Here is a 24,235-nt window from a genome sequence, read left to right as displayed (position 1 = left end):
TACCAGTTAATCAGGTTGAACACAGTCCCGGTCCTGCATGGGGTTCACAGTCCAAGTAGGAGGGAGGAGAACTGAGATACCAAGAAATTAAGTGACTTGCCCAAAGTCACACAGCCTGCAATTGGCAGAGCGGGGATTAGAACCCAGGTCCTTTGACTCCCAGGCCTGTGCTCTTTCCCCTAGGCCATGTTGGTAGCCTGAAAGACCTCTGAAAGACCTACCAAAGGCCTAGTCCAAGAGAGAAGGAGTATTTATTTGGAAATCATTTTGTTCATTAGTATTCTTAATGCTTTTGTCATTCCCGTTCTGGATGAACTGGAGGGAGGGGGTGAGCAGGATGAGTTTTTCAAGCACAATCTCCCTCAAGCTGATCTGAACACTTGGATGGCCCAAACAGTATATGACTGGGGCAACTGAAGACCTAGGATTCAGGCCAACCTTTGGGAATGGCTCCTGTCCAAAAGCCTCTGGGGAAGGGCTCCAGTTTGAGAACCGGAAGACCGTTCAAGAGAATATTGTGGATCCCTAGCGTTTGGCTGGGCCAACCTTCCCAAAAGTAGTTAGCCGATCCTATCACTGTTCGAAGATTTAGGTCTAGAAAGCAGCAGCTGCAAGATGAGGTGGAGTAATACTTTAAATTTGCATGATTATTGAAATTCTGGAAGACGAGAAGCAGACTAACCTTCCCTAGCTTTTCTGCTTTACTGGCTACCTCCGTTAGGCCCATAATTTAGAAAACTTGTTACAGGAAGCCCTGCGCAGCTCTGTGGCTTTGGTTTCACAAGTTTCGTGAGAAGGTTCAAGCTTCCCATTTAATGAGGTTGATCCTTTTTCCCTTGGATCCTGGCAGAGGTTTGATTGGCACTTCTTTGACTTTCTCTTCAGATTCTGGCAATCTTGAGTCAGCATTGATTCTAGGTCAAAGCAGGAACATTCAATAATCCCCCGTCTTTTTTTGGCCTACTCCTTAGTGAGAAGATTGTGTTTGAGGATTGAGCTCCGCTCTCCTTTCAGGTCACCCCAGGGATTACAGGGACGCCAAATGGATTAGATCCTTTTGAGTGTCCAGTATAGCGATCTTGTGAATCAACCAGGGGTACTTTTTGAACCCTTACCGTGTGGCGTGCACCGTACAAGGTGCTTGGGCGAATACTGTACCACTGAGTTGGTAGATATGATCCCTGTCCCCAAGGAGCTTAAAGTCTAGAATTCCTTCAACCCTCAGGGGGAATGTCTCAGCCTAAATGACTCCAAAACACAGATAACCACAGGAAAATGCAAATCTGGCACCTGGCGGAGCGTGAATTAGCATTTCGCTCTTAACCAATATTTGAAAGCCCTAAGCTCCGCAAATGAAGAGTACAGAATTGGAAAAACATTAGCATCAATCTACTTGCCCTTCCGTGACTTTCATCACAACCTCTCCTCTACCTAGATCTTCCCCTTTTACCGCCCAATACACGTGAGCCACTTCAGGTGGCGAGAACTACAGCAATGCCGGAATGGCCTTAAAATATTCTTTTGACACTCACTTGCAGATGGGCAGCCACCTAGCGGCGAAATCCAAGTTAATTTCCTCCGCACGGAAGAGGGGGCCGACATAGCTTTCCCAAGGACCATCCCCATGATCCAACAGTTGCTAAACTCTACGAAGCACACCCAAGACCCCGCCGCGTACTCCAAGATGGTGGCTGTCTTGGTCTATACCGCCGAGCGAGCCAAGTTCGCCACTGGGGATGAGCGGCAGGACTGGATGGACCTGTTCATTGACACTTTTAAAATGGTGCACAGGGATATTGTGGGAGATCCAGAGTCTGTATTAGCTCTGTGCTGATGCCTTGAAGAAATTGACATCCGTAAGAGATGCTGTTCTGTACATATATATAAAACAAGTAGATATCGTACGCAGTCCAGCCTCATTGGCTCGTTCTCCGGGCTTCTCCCACCAAACCCAGAGAGGTTTGGAGCGCGATGTATATGTGTGTGCTGAAATAGAAGAGGGAAAGAATAAACGAGGGCTTTAGGAAGTCACAGCCTCAAAAAATGAAAACAGTTCAGGGTGAGATAGCAAGTCTAGATTGGATTAAAATTAGAATTACGTGTATACTTTTTTTAATATATATGTACCTTGTGCAGTATAGAAGTGGGCTTGATACCGTGACCGTCATTAAATACCACGTCAACACTTCCGGAGGGAGTTTATTTCCCAGATCCTATTTGCCTTCCAGTTGAGAGCCCACATGGATGATTACTTTTCAATGTTTTCTCCTGGCTGGCACTTTCTGGCATCGAGTCTCGTTTGCCGATGCTGGGTCCATAGATTCTTAGTATGGCTATTTTGTGCTCTAGTCTCATCCTCCTAAGGTTGAAAAGTTTCTGTGTTGTCCCTTTATATCCATTCCATCACTTTGTTTTCCACTGTGAATGTCTGTGAATTTCCTATGTAATGTTTTGTTTTGTAATTTGCTCTGAGTGTATTTTCTCTGAGGCTCGAAAACTGCACTTCCCTGGAAGTAGAAAAAAGCAGATACAATCAGAAGGGGCTCTAACAGCGGCCCTTTCGGTGATAAACTTTGGAAGGAAAAGAAATTGCACTAAGGCAGATGAGGGAAATTGGAGGCTTCAAGAGTAATTCTCCCTCAAAATTCCCTCCGGTCACCTCACTCAGAGCTGACAGAAACGTGCTTCTGATCCCAGGAACGACAACATGTGGTCGAGGGTGCATTCTGCAATGAGATGATTCCAAACCAGCTTTGGGTCATTACTCCTCCCTCGGTGGATCCCTTCAGCCCAAATTAGGGTTCCTGATAATAATAATGATGGTATTTGTTAAGCGCTTACTATATGTCCATCACTGTTCTAAACACTGGTAGGGTAATCAGGTTGTCCCATATGGGGCTCACACTTTTAATCCCCATTTTACAGATGAGATAACTGAGGCACCGAGAAGTCAAGTGACTTGCCCAAGGTCACACAGCAGACAAGTGATTGAAAGCTACATTGTCCTGGGACCAAAGGAAGCTCGCTGTGGGGAGGGAAAGTGCCCGTTTAGTGTTACAGTGTACTATCCCAAGCGCTTAGTACGGTGCTTTGCACACAGTGAGTGCTCAATAAATACGATTGAATGAATGAAAAATGGGCAACGTAGGTGGACGGCTCCGGTCCAGGACACTCCAGTCAGGGTTGGAGTGAGCTCTGGACTCAGAAGCAGGAGTGGTGCTTCGGAGCCAGGGAAGACCACATCCACCATCGACCCCACACCCGGCGTTACGAAGCAGCAGGGCAGGCTGTGGAGCAGAGGGTCTGGGAAGCAGAGGGACAGAGTCCGGCTGCACTCCTGCAACCGCAAACTGGCAACATAGTTACATATTCTACAGCCAAAATAATAATGATGGTATTTGTTAAGCACTTACTATGTGCCGAGCACTAGATTTTCACTGATTAGTCCTCCCCTATCCTTCTCCCCTTCTTCCAAGCCTCACCCCAGTAATACCTCTGCATGTTACTCTTAGATTCGCTGTGCCTGTGTAGGTATCTATTAGACTCTATTTTTCTTCTTTCCTATGTGTCTTCCCATGTGACGTGGAAGTGTGTTCAGAAAGATTGCCGCACAGGAGCTTCTAGCCTTTCCATGTACTGCGAATGGGCCCAAGAAGTTTGAAAACAGCCAAAATGATAAATAGTATATCTTCGGGACAATACCTTCCAAGGTGCTGGGGCAGAGGAAGACTAGGCAGGAATTGCCAAAAACGGATTTCGTTGTAGAGAATTTTAAAAAGTAATAGCTATTCCATTTGCACTATGGTAATCAATAAGCTCATTTCAGAGGCATGATGTCTGAAACAGAATAAATGGCATTTGTAAATCTGCACTTCAGTAGCATTAAGTTATAAGAGGAAAGTAACTTCATACCACCTTTTAAAATGACTTCATATTTACAGGAATTAGCAGGCTATATAACGTCCAACTCTATAAATAATTTGAATTACTTATTTAGTCACGTAATGGCTACTACAACTGCTTTCAAGACTATTGGAGTCGGGGACAGGAGAACAGTTCAACAACAGGAAAGCTCGGATGAGCTTGATGAACCTTTCAAAGTTCATGCCGTTCTAATCAATTCTGCTTCATCACAGGCTTCCCGAAAGGCCAGGGAGCAGTCACTCCTCCTTCTCCTCCTCCTCTTCCCTTGTTACATCTGTAGCATCTCTCTCTAAAGAACCATCAACAAGAGGGAAACCTGGAGGTTTGTGAAGTAGCAGTGGGGGATAGAAAGTTCAATTTGCCTTCGCTTCTAAAGGGATTGAGGTTGGTTCAGATTCAAATCTGGGAAAGAGCTGAGGTAGGCCATCCAGCCTGTCCATCCCCATTCACTCAGAAAATGTGATCTAAAAGTTCATCTCCAGCGTGTTAAGGTGAGTTCTGGGTTTGGGGTTTCACCGCCAGTCGTGGCAGTGACTCAACAAGTGCCCAACCCAGAAGCTTTCTCTGGGCCTGGAAACTTGAGCGCTTCTACCTTGAGGGACTGATATTTCTGAAACAATCAGAAGCAGTGTGGCCTAATGGAAAGAGCAATGGTTTGGGAATCGGAGGACCTGGGTTCTAATCCCAGCTCTGCCAACTGCTTGCTTTGTAACCTTGGGCAAGTCCCTTAACGTCTCTGGGCCTCTGTCTCCCATTTAGACGGTGACCCCCATATGGGACAGGGACTGTGTCCAACCCAGTGGACTTGATTCTACCCTAGTGCTTAAAATAGTGTTTGACATATAGAAAGCACTTATCAAATACCATAAAAAGCTTGGGGTTTTTTTGAAATGGGAATTAAGGGGTAGAAAGCATTGACAGTCCTTTTATCTGGCTTCTTTGAACCACAATCCTGGTGGGTAAACCTGTGCTTGGTCCCAACTAGGTGAGACATTTGAATCTGCTTTTGCCATGTCTAAGACTGTACATTAAAACCAGGTGAGAAATCCAGTTTCTTCTCCTTCCTGGAATCCAAGGCAAAAGGGCAGTCCAAGGAAGTGGCTCTCTCCCTGTCCCATCCCTAAGTGTGATAACCAGTCCAAGAGTAGGAAATGGCCACTGGGACCGAAGGAGAAAGAAGCATGACTGAAACTTCAAATGTTAAAATGGAAGTGACAAAGTTCTCTTTGAAGCATCTTTTGCAATAATTGTTAAAGGTTTTCCTTTGAAGTGAATTTCTTTCCAAATTTAAGATTCAGAGTGTACACTCATCCACTGACAGGACATCCTGTATAGGGAAGTCACCCCTTAAAGGCAACATACATGGAATGAAATCACAGCCCCTAAGGAAAAAGAGTTGAGTCCCACCAGATGACCTTCAGGTTCAATTCTTTTAGTGTGTAGTAAATTGTTTCTTAGGGCAGAGCCCTTATTCCTGGGTAGTGTTGCATGAGCCTTTCATTCTTTGTGGTATTAAGTTTTCATTCTTTCATTCTCTGCATGGATTGTATGGAAAGAGTGTATGTGTTTATGTGTATGTGTGTCTAAGTGTGCGTATGTTTGGAAATAGGATGCTGTGCTTAGGTACATGTATACATATACATGAAATATACATGTACCTAATATATATATACATGTATATATATATATATTTCAATTGGCGGTATTTATTGACACTCGCTGGGTGCAGAGTGCTGTACTAAGTGCTTGGAAAATACTAGGCAACAAAGTTGATAGACACGGTCCCTGCCACAAGGCGCTTGTAGTCCAGATATGAATAATTTACGATTTGTAAAGAAATTAGAGATGGAGTAATACTTTAAATTTGCATGATTATTGAAATTCTGGAAGACGAGAAGCAGACTAACCTTCCCTAGCTTTTCTGCTTTACTGGCTACCTCCGTTAGGCCCATAATTTAGAAAACTTGTTACAGGAAGCCCTGCGCAGCTCTGTGGCTTTGGTTTCACAAGTTTCGTGAGGAGGTACAAGCTTCCCATTTAATGAGGTTGATCCTTTTTCCCTTGGATCCTGGCAGAGGTTTGATTGGCACTTCTTTGACTTTCTCTTCAGATTCTGGCAATCTTGAGTCAGCATTGATTCTAGGTCAAAGCAGGAAAATTCAATAATCCCCCGTCTCCATTTTGTGTCCTTCATTAGACAAAAAGACTAGCTTCCATGTGGAAAATAACTTCAAGGGAATTTTGTTTTAATTGTTTAGGAAGATTCATAAAATGGAGAAAAGATGGAGAAAAATATTTTTGTATGGGAGAGGGATTTTCAGGACCCTTCAAGATCTAGGCCAATGAGACATACTTTTTATGGATGAAAAAGAAAAAGTCTATATCCCAACTCCGCCGCTTGTCAGCTGTGTGACTGTGGGCAAGTCACTTAACTTCTCTGGGCCTCAGTTACCTCATCTGTAAAATGGGGATTAAGACAGTGAGCCTCATGTGGGACAACCTGATTACCCTGTATCTACCCCAGCGCTTAGAACAGTGCTCTGCACATAGTAAGCGCTTAACAAATACCAACATTATTAAATAAGATATTTAATATAAAATCCTACATCGATCCAAAAAATGATGTTTAAGAAAATAATGTCACATGAGTCAGGAGCTGCATAATCCTCTCTGACATGGTCTTTCGGCACCTAGAAGTTATAAAAGGTAACTTTATGCAGGGGAATGGGGTAAGCGCCGAGAACCCTTTCCTGAGGAGAATTAATGAATTTGAGGTTGAAGGGGAAGGTTGAAGAATTTAATCGGAGAAGCAACTGTCACAATATTCCTCTAGCTCAGACAGCATATAAAACCCTCAATCTTGCTATCTTCAAGTCACTAAACACTATTCCTTGACCATAAGGAAGGCACCTGGGGGATCTAAATACAGCAGTAGCCTCTAGTTTCTGGACACAGCCACTGGCCAACCCTCTCCTGAGGTAAAACGCTGGAGATCGCCCAGCTTGGTAATGCTTTTATTTCCAAGCATCCAGGAGAGATAAGGCTTTTCTCCAGCTGCCATTCTCCCCCACTCCATCATCACATCTTTCCTTTCTTCCTCAGAACTCTATGTAGCCCAGTGCACCCAGCGTCCCGTTGACATCGTCTTCCTGCTGGATGGCTCAGAGAGGGTTGGGGAGAACAATTTCCACAAGGCCCAGAGCTTTGTGGAAGAGGTAACCCAGAGGCTCACTCTGGCTAGAAGTGACGATGACAACATGAACGCCCGCGTGGCCCTCCTGCAGTATGGCGGAGAAGCAGAACAGGAAGTCGTCTTCCCCCTCACCTCCAACCTGACCGTCATCTCCAGTGCACTGGCCAATCTCAGGTACCTCGACTCCTCCTCCAACGTCGGCAACGGGATCGTCCACGCCATCAACCATATCGTCATCCCCCCGGTGGACAACCAGAAAAAGGCCCGACCCAACGCGGAGCTCTCCTTCGTCTTCCTCACGGATGGCGTCACGGAGAGCAAAAGCCTGAAGGAAGCCACTGAGGCCATGAAAAAGCAGGATGTGGTTCCCACGGTGGTGGCCCTTGGCAGTGACGTTGACATGGACGTACTGCTGGAGATCAGCCTGGGGGACCGGGCTTCCATCTTCCGGGAGAAGGACTATGACAGCCTCTCCCAGCCCAGTTTCTTTGACAGGTTCATTAGATGGATCTGTTAGTACTCATTTGGAATTTTTAAATGCACAGGTCCCAACCCTAACCCCTAGCCACAGAACACAGATATTCACATACACCTGAAAGATATTGCTTTTTTTTTTTCTGATCTTGTACAATGGTTAAACTCCAAGGATTGGCCTGGGATTGAGGCTAAGAAGCAGGATTTTACTAGAGACCCCTAGAACAGATTATATGTGGATTTTAATTGTTCCACAGTGAACAATAACGACCAGTCCTGAACTCCTTTTTTTACGGTGCTAATAGAAGACAAGAACAGAAAAGGATTCAGAGCCATACATGTAACCTTTACTGCCTTAAAAATCAACAGTTCCTTTCCGTGTGAGTGCATGTGTGGGAGGATGTGTGAATGAGTATGGATATGCACACACATTCAGCTGAATGCCAAGCTGAGAGGAGAAACTCAGCATCCCAGTTTAGTGAAAATGTCCAGTATCCAGTTTTCTCCCCAGATGTTTCCCCTTTCTCATTTCTGATGGAGCCTAGAGTGACCACCCCTACCTAGTTTAGGGATTCCCCGGTTCCAAACAACGGGGTTGGTGGGCATTTGCTAACCTCATGCTTGGTTCAAAGGTAAAAGGGAGCGAAACCCCCAAAATGCTGACTAAGCATTGCCAGGAGCTCCAAAAGCAAATTCCTTCTTTTCTCTTCTTCATCCTCTCCCCAAAAAGATAATTTAGTTGTCTGTTGTTTCAGATACCCTGAGGAAACTCACTCTTTTCCCATAGCCTCCTGTCAGAGTTATTCTTTCCCTACCAGTCAGGAGTAGATTCCTATATTTAAAAAACAACCAAATCTTGCTATTGACCCATCTGGATACTAACCCACGAACCTGGGAAAACACCTCGAAGCCTCTCCCTGTAGAAATATCCTGCATCCTCCACCAGAGCCTGGCTCTGTTCTCCCTCAGTATCCCACTCCCTGCATTGTTTGCTTTTTCTTTGCTTCCCTTGGCTAACACCACTCTTTTCTCATGAGAATCCATCTGCTTAACACTTCTGATACTTCCTCACTCCAAGATCTAGGGCGTACCAAGTTTTGCAGATCCCGCTGGTTGTGTTCAGAGCCATGTAAATTCTAAGCGCCTCCGTGGGTGTGAGGCTATCGTAACAAATTGTAATTTTGGATAATCTTGGTATTGTTTTTCCTTGAAATAAGTGTGCTATTTGATAAATAAACTTTTTTTTCCCTTCCCAGATTATAGTGTGGTTTATCACATTTTAAGCATATTCATGGAAGATGCCTACGCTATTGTCAACTGATATTTTTGTGGCTTTATGAGTTTTTTCTCTGGGTTTCCTTATTGGGACCTCTAATGACTCTGTGACACTTGTAAGGAGGAGAATTCAGAACACAAGTCTTAAGAAAAGTTCCTTTGAGGCAGCATTTCTGCCCAGGATATGTTAATTCTAGATAGAAGAGGCCCCTGGGAGATGCTGTAATGAAAAGGGAGCATAGGAACTTCTTTTTCAAGGGCTAAAACTTGAATTAAAATAGTTGCTGTTGGGACAGACCAATTAGACCTGCACCTTCTGGAAAAAAAAGAAGATATTTTTAAGGTTTGGACAAGAGCTTCATCCTAGTTTTAATTTTCTTTTCTACAAGCTTTAAGAGTAGGTCAATCATTTTCTTCATGTTCCAAACAAAGAGACCGAGGCTTAGAATGGAAGCCGCTGGCACAGGGATAATCCGGGAACCACGGCAGATCTAGGAATAGCCTTTTGCATCCCTGAAGAGGAAACTCGGGACGAATTTAATGAACCAGGCAAGTCTCTCGCCGAGCTATGAGTCCATCGAGATATAACATGAAACGTTTTAATCATTTCCCGAGCATCCAGCCGTTCTGGGGTACAAGCACAATGTGGCAGTATACTAATAATTAGTCCATGTACTATGATCAAATTAATCTGTACTGTTTTTCAGGTGTATGCTATTAAAATTCAACTATCACGACAATCATTGCCCTTTCCTTCATAAAAAAGAAATAATTTTGCAGAAATAGAAAAGGCCAGTGCAGACTAAAGGCTAGGGGTAGGGGAAAGGGAAGCAGGGCTAATTACAATTCTTGAGCTTTGATTTTCTTATGTTTTGATCACTCCCAAAGAGTTTCTTTCCAGGTTGCACTGTCCATCCGTTCCTCAGTCCGAATCTGAACTGCTTGAATCTCGACGTTGCTGAAAGAGACGGATTCCAAATGAGCGTCACTGTGCTTCCGGGTCTGTGTTTAGGAAGAAAAAATGAGCCACGTTCCAGGGGCTCTTTTCTACTTCAGAGTTTCATTCCTGAATCAGCTAATTGGAGGTGACGGTTATGCATTTGTGGTACGTCCATTTCAGTTGGCAGTCAGCGTGGACTAATGGATAGAGCGCTGGCCTGGGAGTCAGAAGGACCTGGGTTCTAATCCCGGCTCCAACACGTCTGCTTTGTGACCTCGAGCAAGTCACTTAATTTCTCTGTGCCTCAGTTACCTTATCTATAGTATGGAGATTAAGACTTTGAGCCCCATGTGGGACATGGTGTGTGTCCAACCTAATTAGCTTGCGTCTACTCCAGCTCTCAGAACAGGCCTGGCACATACTAAGTGCTTAACAACTACCATAAAAAAGGCCACTTGCTCTGACACTTGAGCAAATATTAAACTCTAGGCTTGTTAGAAAAAGGCATGGTCATCAGGTCACCTGAACTGAAAGGAAATTTCAGCCTAGGGAGCTGCATATGCTGTCTTCCTGGTTGTAGCAAAGACCCAAACAAAAGACAAGCAGGACTCAACCCCGAGAGGCCTCTCTCTCGAGCTAAGAGGAAGGACAAGGAGAAGTCTGTTGGGAGTCTTTGAACAAGTAAACTTACTTCTCTGGGGTTCAGTAATCTCTTCTTTAAAATGGGGATTAAATCCTCCTCCCCTCTGTGTTAGACCGTGAGGCCCACATGAGACAGGGACCGGGTTCGACCCGACTATCTTGGATCTACCACAGTACACAGAACAGTACTCGACACATAGTAAGCATTTAATAAATGCCATCAAGAGAGAGAGAGAGAAGTGGCAAGAGCGACTCTTCACCCCAACCAATTTAGCCCTCCATTCACCCAAATTACTAGGCCTCTCCATCTACCGATGGTCTGCTTGGCCGTTGTCTTCAAGTGGATGGGTTAGGTGAGGAGGGGGCACAGAATCACTGGAATCCCCGGGAACCGGCTGTCAATTTGAGTGGTTCCAGGTCAACCAGGAGGTCTGAAGAGGACGCCCTCCCATCTGCGCTAGCTACGCCGAATACACGTAAGTCGATCCGTGGTAAACTTGAATGCTTACTGTGTTCAGAGCACTGTGCGAAGCGCTTGAGAGAGAACGATACAACAGCGTCGGTAGGCATAATCCCTGCCCATAACAAGCTCCTTACTGTTCAAACGAGCGTTTACTGTGTGCGGAGCACTGTCCTAAGTGCTCGGGAGAGTAGAATGTAAGAATAACCAGACGTATTCCCTGACCGCAACGAGCTTACAATCTACAGGGGGGAGAGAGACAGTAATATAAATAAATAAATACGTGACAGATATGTACATAAGTGCTGTGGGGCTGGGAGGGGGGATGAACAAAGGGAGCAAGTCAGGGCGACGCAGAAGAAAGAGAAAGAGGAGAAGAGGGCTTAGTCAGGAAGGCATCTTGGAGGAGGTGGGCTTTCATTAAGGCTTTGAAGGGGAAGAGAGTAACTGTTCTGAATTAAACTGTAATAAGAGTTGCTTTCTCAATCAGAACCCTAGTACATCCAAGTCCGGTACTTACCTTGTGACAGTGATGGCCAGAGCTTTTTTTACAGTGTTTCTGCTTTTTTCCAGAGCAGCAACCAGGCTGCTGAGGTAGATAACCGGGGCCTCCGGGCATCATTCCCGGCTGCCCAGGTGGCATGGGTCCACATGGGGGTTGCCCTTGAGGGTGATATCCGTGGGGGGGGTGCCCACCGTCACCAGGATACCCTCCCGGCAGGTTGCCGGGGTAACCACCAGGTGGGTAAGGAACGGACCCAGGGTAACCCTGAGTAGGGTACGGCTGCCCGTTGGGCCCAGTGGGATACATGTTTGTTCCAGGAATCGGTGCGATGGGGCAGACCTGTGGCCTCTGTGGTGGTATTCCTGTTAAAAAAAAATGAAGAAAAAAGAAAATCATTCACATAGTTCCTTTCTTCCTCCTCTCACATAGGTTCCTTTTCGTTGGTGATAGTGCACGGGTCTGGGAGCCTGAAAGCCCTGGGTTCTAATCCCAGCTCTGCCACTTGTCTGCTGGGTGACTCTGGGCAAGTTACGTCACTACTCTGTGCCTCGGTTGCCTCATCTGTAAAATGGGGATTGACCGTGAGCCCCATGCGGGACAGGGAATGTCTCTAACCTGACTGGCTTATATCTCCCCCAGAACTTAGTACGGTGCCTGGCATTTAGTAAGCGCTTAACAAATAGCATAAAAAATGTGTAATATGGCACAAACTGGAGGATTGGGAGGGGAAGGAGGGGCAAAAAATTGTAATAATCCTGGGCCCTACAATTTTTAATCCTGCCCTGGCTGCCGTTGTGCGTATTCTCATCAGTTCACAAATGGTTCCCAGTAGATTGACTAGGAAGACGTGGCTCAGTGGAAAGATCCCGGGCTTGGGAGTCAGAGGTCATGGGTTTGAATCCCGGCTCTGCCACTTGTCAGCTGTGTGACTCTGGGCGAGTCACTAAACTTCTCTGTGCCTCAGTTACCTCATCTGTAAAATGGGGATTAACTATGAGCCTCACGTGGGACGACCCGATTACCGTGTATCTCCCCCAGCGCTCAGAACGGTGCGCTGCACATAGTGAGCGCTTCACAAATACCAACATTATTATTATTATTACATACCTGGGGTTTAAACAGTCACTCACTCATTCAATCATATTTATTGAGCGCTTACTGTGTGCAAAGCACTGTACTAAGCGCTGCACACACAGATACTCCCCTTCTGCCTGCTGAAGCTTCTTTGAGAGAGGGGGCTGCAGCAAGCAAGGGGAGGCCTTGATACCTCCCCCCTCATTCGTTTAATCATTCAGTCATATTTATTGAGCGCTTACTGTGAGCAGGGCACTGTACTAAGCGCTTGGGAGAATAAAATACAACAAGAAACAGACACATTCCCTGCCCACAAGGAGCATGGCTGCTCTCTACCTTAGCTTTGTCCTAGTGACCACCTGGAAGGGTATAGAGACGGCAGGAAGCAAAGCAGAACATTCAGGTAAGTTCCCCGCTCTCTCCCTGAGTGTGGCTCAGTGGAAAGAGCCCGGGCTCGGGAGTCAGAGATCATGAGTTCGAATCCCAGCTCCGCCGCTCGCCAGCTGTGTGACTTTGGGCAAATCACTTCACTTCTCTGTGCCTCAGTTACCTCGTCTGTAAAATGGGAGGAAAACCACGAGCCTCACGTGGGACAACCTGATCATCTTGCATGCCCCAGCGCTTAGAACAGTGCTTTGCACTTAGTAAGTGCTTACCAAATACCAAAATTATTATTATTGCTTTGCCCTCCCTTTTGTGACTTCCCCTCAGGTGACCAGGAGTCTAGATTGTAAGCACTTTGTGGGCAGGGAATGTGCCCACTTGTTGTTGTATTGTACTCTCCCAGTTGCTTAGTACAGTGCTTTGCACACCATAAACACTCCTAAATACGATTGAAGTCACGCAGCATGTTTTGGGAATCTGTCCTTGTATTCGACCGGCTTAAGGCAGGCTTGTAATAAGGGTATTTCTCTTGCCCAGGTGATAGGTCAAAACCTTTTGGTTGCTAAAAGTCCACCAAATTCTAATCACCTTACTTCATTCACTTCCACCTCACTTCCTTGCCTTCCCTGGATATTCTGTCTTCTCTCTCACCTCCTAGCTCCTCTGTGCCCTTCTTCCCTTCTTTCCCATTCCCTCCTCTCATCTGGTGGATATTGCAGCATGGCTCAGTGGAAAGAGCCTGGGCTTGGGAGCCAGAGGTCATGAGTTCGAATCCCGCCTCCGCCACTTGTCAGCTGTGTGACCTTGGGCAAGTCACTTCACTTCTCTGGGCCTCAGTTACCTCATCTGGAAAATGGGGATTAAGACTGTGGGCCTCACGTGGGACAACCTGATTACCCCGTATCTACCCCAGCGCTTAGACCAGTGCTCTGCACATAGTAAGCGCTTAACAAATACCAATATTATTAACTTCTCTGTGCCTCAGTTACCTCATCTGTAAAATGGGGTTAACTGTGAGCCTCACGTGGGACAACCCGATTACCCAGTATCTACCCCAGTGCTTAGAACAGTGCTCGGCACACAGTAAGCGCTTAACAAATACCAACATTATTATTATTATTATTATTATATTGCACATCTATATTGGCATGTCTAAGTGGTACTTCCCAGCACAAAAATACGTTTTTTTCTAGTCTCAGGAAATATAGCCGTTCCTAAAAACTGTTTCATATTTTCAAACTATTCAAAGCCCAATCACTAAAACTTTTAACGTTTTCCAATTTCTGTTTAGGCAGGAGATTATTTTTTCAAAGGAATCTTTCAGGTGATTTTTACTCCCAATCGTTTTTCACAAGTCATTGAAATGACTGTCAGAGAAAGGTATGTTATTTTTCATGTCACTGCTATGAGACAAGTTCCTCTTTATACTGAGTCCCAGGTCCAAGAAGAAACATGTTATCATTTTCAGGACATCATGCAAACAAAGAGTTGAAATGTTTTGAAATCATACCTGCATTTTGATTCCACATTTCTGCCGCTCCTTCTTTTAACCCCTACAATACAAAGGTATCGCGTAGTTACTAGGATATACGGTAAACACTGAAACGTCGATATTTATAGAGCATGCACTGGAATCTGAACACTGAACTATGGGCTGAGGGGAATTAACAGAAAATTCAAGACAGAGTCCATGGGGCAAAGATATTATAAAAGGAAAATAAAGCCCAAATGACATACAAGCAAATAAAAGATAGATTATAAACAGAAATAACAAAAACATACTATGACCCAAGGTATACGGAAGTAAAGGGTAGCATGGTTTTGAAGTTGAAATGGGCCAAGCTTGGTCAAGAGGTAGAACATTTCAGGTTGGGAGAATGTCATAAGCAAAAGTCTTTTGGGGGGACAACACATTCCCTCTTGCACCGCTGCTTCTCGAAAAGGAGCTTGGCCTCGTGGAAAGACTATGGGGCCTGGGTGTCGGAGGACCTGGGTTCTAATCCCAGCTCTGACAACTTCTTGCTGTGTGACCTTGGGCAAGTCGCTTAACTTCTCTGTGCCTCCGTTTCCTCAACTGTAAAATGGGACAAAATACCTGTCCTCCCTCTTATTTAGACTGTGAGCCCCTTGCGGGACAGGGACTGTATCCAACCTACTTAACTTGTACCTACCCCAGCGCTCAGAACGGTGTTTGACTCATAGTAGGTGCTTAACAAATATCATAGAAAACAATAATATCTTTGGAGAACTTTTCAAAATTGGAAAAATAATAAACTACATTTGGATTGTAAGTTACTTGAGGGTAGTACCACGCATGGCCTAGTGTATAGATCAGAGGCCTGGGAATGAGAAGAACCTGGGTTCTAATCCCAGCTCTGCCACTTGTCTGCTGTGTGACCTTGAGCAAGTCACTTCACTTTCTCTGTGCCTCACTTACCTCAGCTATAAAATGGGCATTAAGACTCTGAGTCCCACGTGGGAAAGGGACTGTGTCCAACCTGATCAGCGTGCATCTACCCTAGCATTTAGAACAGTACTTGACACATAGTAAGTGCTCAACAAATACCATCATCGTCATCATGTGTAGCATTATAGTTGGTAAACTAACATACATCGGCTAATAATGTGGAATTATGAGTTTATTGCAAACTTTCTGCAGAGCCTTCGCATGTAGGCTTCATTCATTCATTCAGCCGTATTTATCGAGCGCTTACTATGTGCAGAGCCGTGCACTAAGCGCTTGGAATGTATAATTCGGCAACAGATAGAGACGATCCCTGCCCAGCAATGGGCTCACAGTCTAAACGACTGCTTCAGAGTTTGATTTCTGAACTTTTATGAGGTTCTTGACTAAAAAGAACCTATTTCTATTTTGCCTAGTTCAAATCTAGCAGATCAGATCAGCACCTCCTTAATCTGTGAAGATGATGCCGATGAAGGTGAAAAACCTAACCACGCCTGTGAGTGTTGCTGTACCTGGATCTATACCCTTTGGGCACTTGGTATTCACCCCATCCTCAGTATTTCTGTATGTATCTGTAATTTATTTATATTAATGTCTGTCTCCCCTTCTATACTGTAAGCTCCTTGCAGTCGGGGAACGTGTCTACCAACTCTCTTATACTGAACTCCCCAAAGCACTTAGCACAGTGCTCTGCACACAGTAAGTGCTCAATAAGCACAGTTTGTTGATTGATTGCTGAAAAGACTAATGTATGACCAACACGCCCTTCTGCTTTGACTCTTAAAAATGGCTCTTTGCTGAACTAAGGAATTTCTCCCACACTGGTTTTGTCCCAAGATGATGACGGTGTTCATTAAGTTCTTACTATGTGCCAGTCACTGTACTAAGCGCTGGCGTAGATACAAGCCAATCAGGTTGGACGCAGTCCCTGTCCCATAGGGGGCTCACGGTCTTAATCCCCTCTTTAAAGATGAGGTAACAGAGGAACAGAGAAGTGAAGTGACTTGCCCAAGGCCACACAGTAGACAAGCGGCAGAGCAAGGATTAGAATCCATGACCTTCTGTCTCCCAGACCCGAGCTCTACCCGCTAGGCCATGCTGAGATTCAAAGAGGTCTCCATTCAGTTCAGATTTTCTAAGGGTGTATGGGTCAGCTGGTAACACCAATTTATCGATCAATCAATGAATCATATTTATTGAAAGCTTGCTATATGCAGAGCACTATACTAAGCGTGGTGCAGTGGAAAGAACACGGGCTTTGGAGTCAGGGCTCATGAGTTCGAATCCCAGCTCTGCCACTTGTCAGCTGTGTGACTGTGGGCGAGTCACTTCACTTCTCTGTGCCTCAGTTCCCTCATCGGTAAAATGGGGATTAAGACAGTGAGCCCCACGTGGGACAACCTGATTCCCCTGTGTCTACCCCAGCGCTTAGAACAGCGCTCTGCACATAGTAAGCGCTTAATAAATACCAACATTATTACTAAGTGCTTGGGAGAGTAATAATAACAACTGTGGCCTTCGTTAAGCACTTGATATGTGCCAAGCACTGTACTAAGCGCCGGGGAGAATACAAGCAAATCGGATTGGACATGGTCCCTGTCCCACATGGGGCTCACAGTCTCAATTCCCATTTTACAAATGAGGTAACCGAGGCCCAGACAAGTGAAGTCGCTTGCCCAAGCCCACATGGGATGCAAGTGGCAGAGCCCAGGATTAGAACCCATGACCTTCTGATTCCCAGGCCCATGCCCTGTCCACTTCGCCATGCTGCTTCCCCACAAGCACGGTACAAAAGAATTGGTGGACATTTTCCTTGCCCGTAATGAGTTTAACCATCCCCGTCTCACTGTGTATATGTAGATATCGTAGAATTTGGATTTTCCTGGAAAGATAGAGCGGTCAGACCGACCAGGTTTGAAAACCTGAAACAAACAATTGTCTAAAAATGATTATCTAAAGCCAATACTGCAAGGCTTCACTCAAAAAGGAGAAGCCTCCTTCAGAAGGTGTTGCCGGTACCTCTATCCATCAGTCACTGCTCGTTACATAGCTTCGTTTCATTTAACGCTACAGAGTTGACTTACCATCAGCTGTGAGGCACTCAATCACCTCTCTCCCTTCTACCTGGCCTACCCATACTCTCTACTCCTTTAAACAGCAACCCACTGTCTGACCCTCGATCTCATCTATCCCACTACCAACCCCTCGCTCGCATTCTCTCTCAGGCCCGGAACTCCCTCCCCCTTCGTATTCAACAATCCACTACTCTCTCCTTCTTCAGAACTCTCCTATCTTCCCTCCCTTCTGCACTGACTACGAACGTGGTTATGATCCTGTAAGCAATTTGATACCCTGTTCTATAATACTGAAGTAAATATTCTTAGAACAGTGCTTGGCACATGGTAAGTGCTTAACAAATACCATTATTATTATTAATAATAAACTCTATTCTCCTACCCCTAATTTATCAAAATATTTGTCTCCCCTCAAGATTGTTAGCTTCTTATGTTATGGTTATCATATCTACCATTCTCTTATATTCAACTTTCCCAAGCATTTAGTTCAGTGCTCTTCCCTCTGCTCCCTCTGCTCCCCCTCTACCCCCCTTCACCTCCCCTCAGCTAAGCCCTTTTCCCCCCTTTCCCTCTGCTCCTCCCCCTCTCCCTTCCCCTCCCCTCAGCACTATGCTCATTTGCTCAGTTGTATATATTTTCATTACCCTATTTATTTTGTAAATGAGATGTACGTCACCTCGATTCTATTTATCGCTATTGTCTTAATGAGATGTTCATCCCCTCGATTCTATTTATCGCTATTGTTTTTGTCCGTCCGTCTCCCCGGATTAGACCGTGAGCCCGTCGATGGGCAGGGACTGTCTCTATCTGTTGCCGATTTGTACATTGCAAGCGCTCAATACAGTGCTCTGCACATAGTAAGAGCTCAATAAATACTATTGAATTGAATGAATAATACCACCTATTGATTAGTGGTACTTACCGAGTGTGAATCTGATATTACCATAGATTTCTGTTATCAATTTGAAAAAAATAAAGAGCTCCTATTTTCCCCCTTTATCAATTTTTTGGAGTTTGCAATTTCACTGTGAGTCACTGTCTTGGTAATTCTGTTTCTTAAATCGGTCTTTCCTTAGATAACCCACAGGAGGACCTATTGCCTCCCCGGTCCGATCCTTGAAAGGGTTAGTTGAAGGACTGGAGCAACCGAGTCAGCAAGTAAATCAGTCCATTCTTTATTCCTCCACCTCCGCTTTCTCCTCGGCCCCTCCATCCACCCTCATCCTGTCAGGCCAGGGCCACGAAAGAGAGCTCTCGGACAGCAACCTCTGACCAGACTGAAGAGTACAATTGAACAGTTGTAATAAACTTTTCACCGGTTGGTCTTTGTTATTTGGTACCAGTTAACTTAGAGAGAGGCATTTTTAAAGACAGGGGATCAGCCAATCATTTGCTAGAAGAGTGTCAGACAGCTGTCCCTGCTCCAGTTGCAATTATCAATTATCAGAGGATTCTGGAGCTTACCCACTATCCAGATAAACTGTTTGTCTTAGAAATAAGTGCATCATAGCCAGAATGAATCATTCTCCCTTGAATAGAATTCCTTCAGAATACAAGTGAAACATCCATCATCCAACTAAGCAAAAGCTGCAGCTTTCTTCGGCTCAAATGCATAAAATTCCTTAGAAGCTACCCCAAGGATGCTTGGTGAACATATATTTGGGGATGTGGTAACATATGGGCATCAGTTTCCCAGTTCAGCTCATATATTTTCTGGAAAAGAAACCTCTATTGCCAGTCTCATTGAGTCCTTTAAAATCTACCCAGTAGCTGACCGGTGGTTGACTAGATGATATAATAATTCTTGTTTTAGGCAGTTAATTTCTTGCTACCTCCAGCCCCTCCACACTTATCAATATCCAAACCTTAACTAAGAAAAAAGAAACCCCTGAAAATATAATAGAGTAAAAAAACATACAGTACCTCAGTAGATCGCTGATGTTAATGGCAGAAACTGTATCTTCTTTCCTGTAGACTGAAACTCTGAATAGTTTTCAGTTCCCTTAAATAGTGGTAGGCAGTCACATCAGCTGTAATCATCCTCAATCAGGAAATTATGCAAAACGGGCCTCACTCCACCTGTAATATTACGTCGAGGGTGATGAATCAGAGGAGACTTGGACAAGGTTGAACAAAGCGCACGGCATTGACTTTTTACCTCTTCTCTCTCTGCCCTTTATCGGGAGCTGCTGTGACTACATATGCAGTAAAAAGTAAACGATCCACACCCAAGTGAAGGTCATAGTCACCTGATAAGAAAGGAGTTTCTCATGATCTGGGTGGAATATATTCCTAAACATATCGTGGCTATTTTCTCATTTTAAAAGTTAAATATATTCTAAGGGGCCTTACGCATTCAACTGAGATAGAGTTCAACAGTAGCGGTGATATGGCTAAATAGTGGGTGGGAAAGATTCTGAATCGAGGTTATGTTACTAAGTCTCTTCCTCTGGACTGTCAGCTCATTGTGGGCAGGTAACTGGTCTACTGTACTGTACTCTCCCAATTGCTTAGAGCAGTGCTCTGCATACAATAGATACTCAATAAATATGATTAATGATGATGACCACGATGGCTCTGCCGCCATTTTATTATGCGGACTAAGGAAAATACTTTAATCTCTCTGTTTCCTTACCTGCAAACTTGGATAATACAAACCTGGATCACAAGTCGTAGGAAAAAATGGCTAGACAAAAAAAAAAGCCCTTTGAAAACAAGGCAAAATAAAAAATGTCACATTCACAGTACTTTAGGAAAAGACAAATCAAAGTTGTATTTCATGGACTAAAATCAGATTTAATAAATCATACAGGAGTCGCTACAGCTTGCATTGTAGTAATAAACGTATGTCAAATCTTTAGCAAGAAGAGTGGTAAGATAATTTTATTAATTTCTGCAGGACATTTTTGTATTCATCTCAAATAACACACCTCCCACTGAACCTTTTGCTTCTTTCTTTATAATACCCAGATTCTCAGACCTTCTGTACTTAGGAAACCGAAATGACTTTATTGGATGCTGAAGAAAGAAAGGTTGGCCCATAAGGAAGGAGTTTAAACTGTGAGTGTTCTATACAAGGTCTGCTTTGATATCATATATAATATGCAATTCAGACTCCAAGTTGTATGTGTTTTTCAATAATGATCAAGTATTTGCAACAGACAGACAAAATCCCGTCACTGGGCAGGGATTGTCTCTATCTGTTGCCGAATTGTCCGTTCCAAGCGCTTAGTACAGTGCTCTGCACATAATAAGTGCTCAATAAATACTATTGAATGAATCGATGGTACTTACTGTTTGCAGAGCACTGTACTAATATCATATTCAGTACACATCATTCAATACTCATTTCCCCACTCCTCCAAAAACTCCAATCATTTCCCATGCCTCTCTGCATCAAACAGAAACTCTTAATCAACGGCATTAAGACCTTCAACCAGCTCTCTCCATCCTGGTTATTCACTCTCTTTCCCTCCCATACAGTAAGTAGCTTAAAATGCTGCACTCCTCTAAAATCTGAACTATTCGCCGTGCCCTGCTCTCATCTCTCCCACTGCCAAACTCATGCTTACACCTCCAACCTTACCTGGATGTTCCTCTTTCTTCCCCTAGACAAGCCCAGCTCTTAGGGAAATCAATGCAGGGAGGACAGAAAAACTAAAAAAAAACTTGTCCAAAGTTACACAGCAGAAAAGTGGCAGAACCAAGACCTGTTTCTAAGTCTCAAGTCTGATCCCTAGAGAGTCTGATAACTCTGGCTAAATAACGTACACTTTCTAAATAAATTCTGAAATCCCTCTATTATCAAACATGTCCACGACTCGTCTCAGAACCACAAAGGAAATCATTTAATTCAAACAGCCTGAAGGGAAACAGTTGGGAATTTTTGTATTTCATTAAATTTATGTCTATGGCAACTACACAAAAACGGATGTCGTCAGAAAAACCCAGGAGAGATATTTTCAGGAAAACTGTAGTAGCGACCTAGGTTACAAAAAGCTTTCCTTGCTTCAAGTTCAAAAATAAAAGATTATGATTGTCTAGACCAGCGTCTGCCAGGAACATAATTGGCCTTAAAGTTTTGCCTAGTCCAATGCTATCGGGGGTAGAAAAACAACAGAGGTTGCCTTTTATTTTAGAAAAAGGAAAATACCCAACCGAAGGGAGGACCTATCACTGTGACTGGGCCTCGGGCTTTGGGGATTCGATCGATACTCGGGGTGAAGGTGATGGACATAATAATAATAATAACAGTGGCATTTGTTAAGCACTGTTCTAAACGCTGGGGTAGATTCCAGGTAATGTGGTTGTCCCACGTGGGGCTCACGGTCCACATCCCCATTTTACAGATGAGGAAACTGAGGCACAGAGAAGTGAAGTGACTTGCCCAAAGTCACCCAGCTGGTAAGTGGCGGAACCAGGATTAGAGTCCATGACCTCTGACTCCCAAGCCCGGGCTCTTTCCCCTGAGCCGCGCTGCTCCTCTAGACAAGGATGATCCTATTCACGTAACTTCAAATATAAGCAGCCGACACAGGACCTGAAAATCCATTATGACACCAGGCATCGTTCAGGGAGGTGAAGTTTCATGCTCGGTTAACAAACACATACAAACCGGAGAGCTATAGAGGTGGCTGGGATTCTGGAAAAGCAAGCACTGGGAGAAGGAAAAAAGAGACACAGGGAGATTGGTAAAATAGCCCAGGGGTTACTCTTAGGAGTCTATCGGAGGCCTCCAGGAAAGTACCAGAGAAGGAGAGAGACCGTAAGCCCGTCAAACGGCAGGGACTGTCTCTATCTGTTGCCGACTTGTTCATTCCAAGCGCTTAGTACAGTGCTCTGCACATAGTAAGCGCTCAATAAATACTATTCAATGAATGAGAGAGAGAGAGTCTGAGGAGAAGATAATGAGGAAGTAGAAAGGGATAGGCGACAGGGAGACCAGGCAACCCCAGTGGGAAAAGGAATTAAGAAGCTGGTTGGAACTCCCCCGGGACCAACCCGGAAACCTGTTGCTGTATTTTCCGAGGACAATGAATCCGATAATAATCTCGATCTCGGGTTAGGAGTTCATGACCCCTGAGGGCTCAGTCCCTTCTATGACTGCCCGTCCCCCCAATCTCCTGGGAGAGGGAAGGGGAGGCTCACTGATCCTCCCGCACAGACCTGGAGAAGCAGCGTGGCTCAGTGAAGAGAGCCCGGGCTTGGGAGTCATCGGTCATGGGTTCGAATCCCAGCCCCACCACTTGCCAGCTGTGTGACTGTGGGCAAGTCACTTAGCTTCTCTGTGCCTCAGTTACCTCATCTGTAAAATGGGGATTAAGACTGTGAGCCTCACGTGGGACAACCTGATTATCCTGTATCTATCCCCAGCGATTAGAACAGTGCTCTGCATATAGTAAGCGCTTAACAAATACCAACATTATTATTATTATTACCTGGAGATTTCCCTCCTTATGGGCTCCATGCCCTCAGAGAGGGCTCTTCCCAGTACCCTAAAGGCCTCCATCTCTATCTCCTTAATAGGCCTGGGAAGAGCTGCGTCTTTCCTCCAGCGAATGAGCTTCCCTGAGCCACAGAGGAAACCTGGTGACCCTGTGACCTTAGAAGCAGAGGTGGCACTTTGAATATGATGTCTCCCTTGACATCCATGGGTGTGAAAGCCTCCTTTTTAGGGATATTTGTTAAGTGTTTACTACACGTCAAACACTGTTCTAAGCGCTGTAGTAGGTATAAATTAGGTCAGACACAATCCCTATCCCACATGGGGTTCACGGTCTAAGTAGGAAGGATTAGGATTTAATCCTCATTTTACAGATGGGGAACATGTGCAGAGAAATGAAGTGACTCACCTTAACGTCTTGTCAAATTTCCTTAAGAATAAACCACTTGTTGAAGATAAATGCAAAGGAAAAATTCCATCTGATTTTGTCAGTCATAGTTATAAAACCTTGAGGTGCAAAACTATACTATACCAGTGCTTTGATGAGGATGCAGAATAAAGGCTTTAATATTATTATTATTCCCAAGAAGAAATCAGATTTTTATATTGGAATGTTTCATAACTAAGTCGAAGGTCAAATGAGCCTCCACTGAAGTCTGAAGATGGTAGCTTCAAAATAAACAAAAGGATAACACTTTTTCAGAGCAGGTGGAATTTATTGAGCTCTTTACTGTGTGCAGTGCACAGTACTAAGCGTTTGGGAGAGCGCAAGAGAGTTGGCAAGACACGACCCTGCCCTCGGGTAGCTTGCGGGTATCAGTTTCTTCCCTCCAGATTTTCTATGGATTCTGTTAGAAACAGAATACTGACAGACCTCTCATAACTGGATTGATTCATTATCTTATGATTAATTCAAAGTGGTCTTTTCCCTTGCCTGAATGTTTATTTCACTGTGGTCAGGTTATATCTGTGGACGCTCTACTATGTGGGTTTGTCTTGGTAAAAATTAACTGTCCTCAATATTTCTTTTTCCAAGCCTATAATGCGGAAGAACAGTAACCACTCCCATTTGAATTGACCTCTTCTCATCTTCTCTAGCCTGCCAGCCCCTTCCTGCTGATGGTGCTCCTTATCCTAGCCTCTTCTAGTACGTGACTAGTCCCCTCAGTGGCCACCAATACTCCAATAATGACCAGCAGCATTACCAATTCTTTCCTCTTAGAGCTGTGCCTTCATGGGAGCAAGCATGATTGCTTGATTCTTTAATTCCTTGATTCTTTTAATTAAGCAATTGGGGCATTCCTCAATATTACCTGATTTAAAGTGGGGATACCAACTAGTCTGCTAGACCACTATATTGAGCACTGCCCAAGAAACAATAA

The 24,235-nt window shown here is 44.5% G+C and overlaps 2 protein-coding genes across 3 annotated transcripts in view; one reads left to right on the top strand and one right to left on the bottom strand.

Moving 5' to 3' along the window:
* The window catches only part of COL6A2 (collagen type VI alpha 2 chain), a 50,494-nt gene extending 41,646 nt beyond the window's left edge, over positions 1–8,848 (top strand). Inside the window, exon 28 of one of the 2 annotated variants that reach the window (XM_001514168.6) lies at positions 7,027–8,848. In XM_001514168.6, coding sequence (XP_001514218.2) covers positions 7,027–7,634 — 608 coding nt within the window. In that variant the 3' untranslated portion in view covers positions 7,635–8,848. Of the gene's footprint in view, positions 1–1,538; positions 2,186–7,026 lie in introns of those variants that run through there. The other variant, XM_007660992.4, reaches the window with a different exon arrangement.
* Positions 8,849–9,210: 362 nt separating this feature from the next.
* Positions 9,211–19,590, bottom strand: LOC103167422 (glycine-rich protein A3-like). Its single transcript, XM_039912651.1, has 4 exons — positions 19,334–19,590; positions 14,382–14,424; positions 11,429–11,775; positions 9,211–9,824 (listed from the first exon to the last, which is right to left on the bottom strand). The coding sequence occupies exons 2-4, from the start codon at positions 14,398–14,400 to the stop codon at positions 9,789–9,791; spliced, it is 402 nt and encodes a 133-aa protein (XP_039768585.1). The 5' UTR covers positions 14,401–14,424; positions 19,334–19,590; the 3' UTR covers positions 9,211–9,788.
* Positions 19,591–24,235: the final 4,645 nt, after the last annotated feature.

Source organism: Ornithorhynchus anatinus, chromosome 7 (assembly GCF_004115215.2).
Source record: "Ornithorhynchus anatinus isolate Pmale09 chromosome 7, mOrnAna1.pri.v4, whole genome shotgun sequence".
Taxonomy (NCBI): domain Eukaryota; kingdom Metazoa; phylum Chordata; class Mammalia; order Monotremata; family Ornithorhynchidae; genus Ornithorhynchus; species Ornithorhynchus anatinus.
Note: the sequence above shows the minus strand (reverse complement) of the source record. Positions and strands in the feature narration are given on the sequence as shown.

Excerpts from the sequence above, each read along its gene's own strand:
- LOC103167422 (XM_039912651.1), bottom strand. Across the intron at positions 9,825-11,428 it reads CTGGCCATCACTGTCACAAG|CAACGTCGAGATTCAAGCAG; the intron begins GTAAGTACCGGA and ends CGTCTCTTTCAG.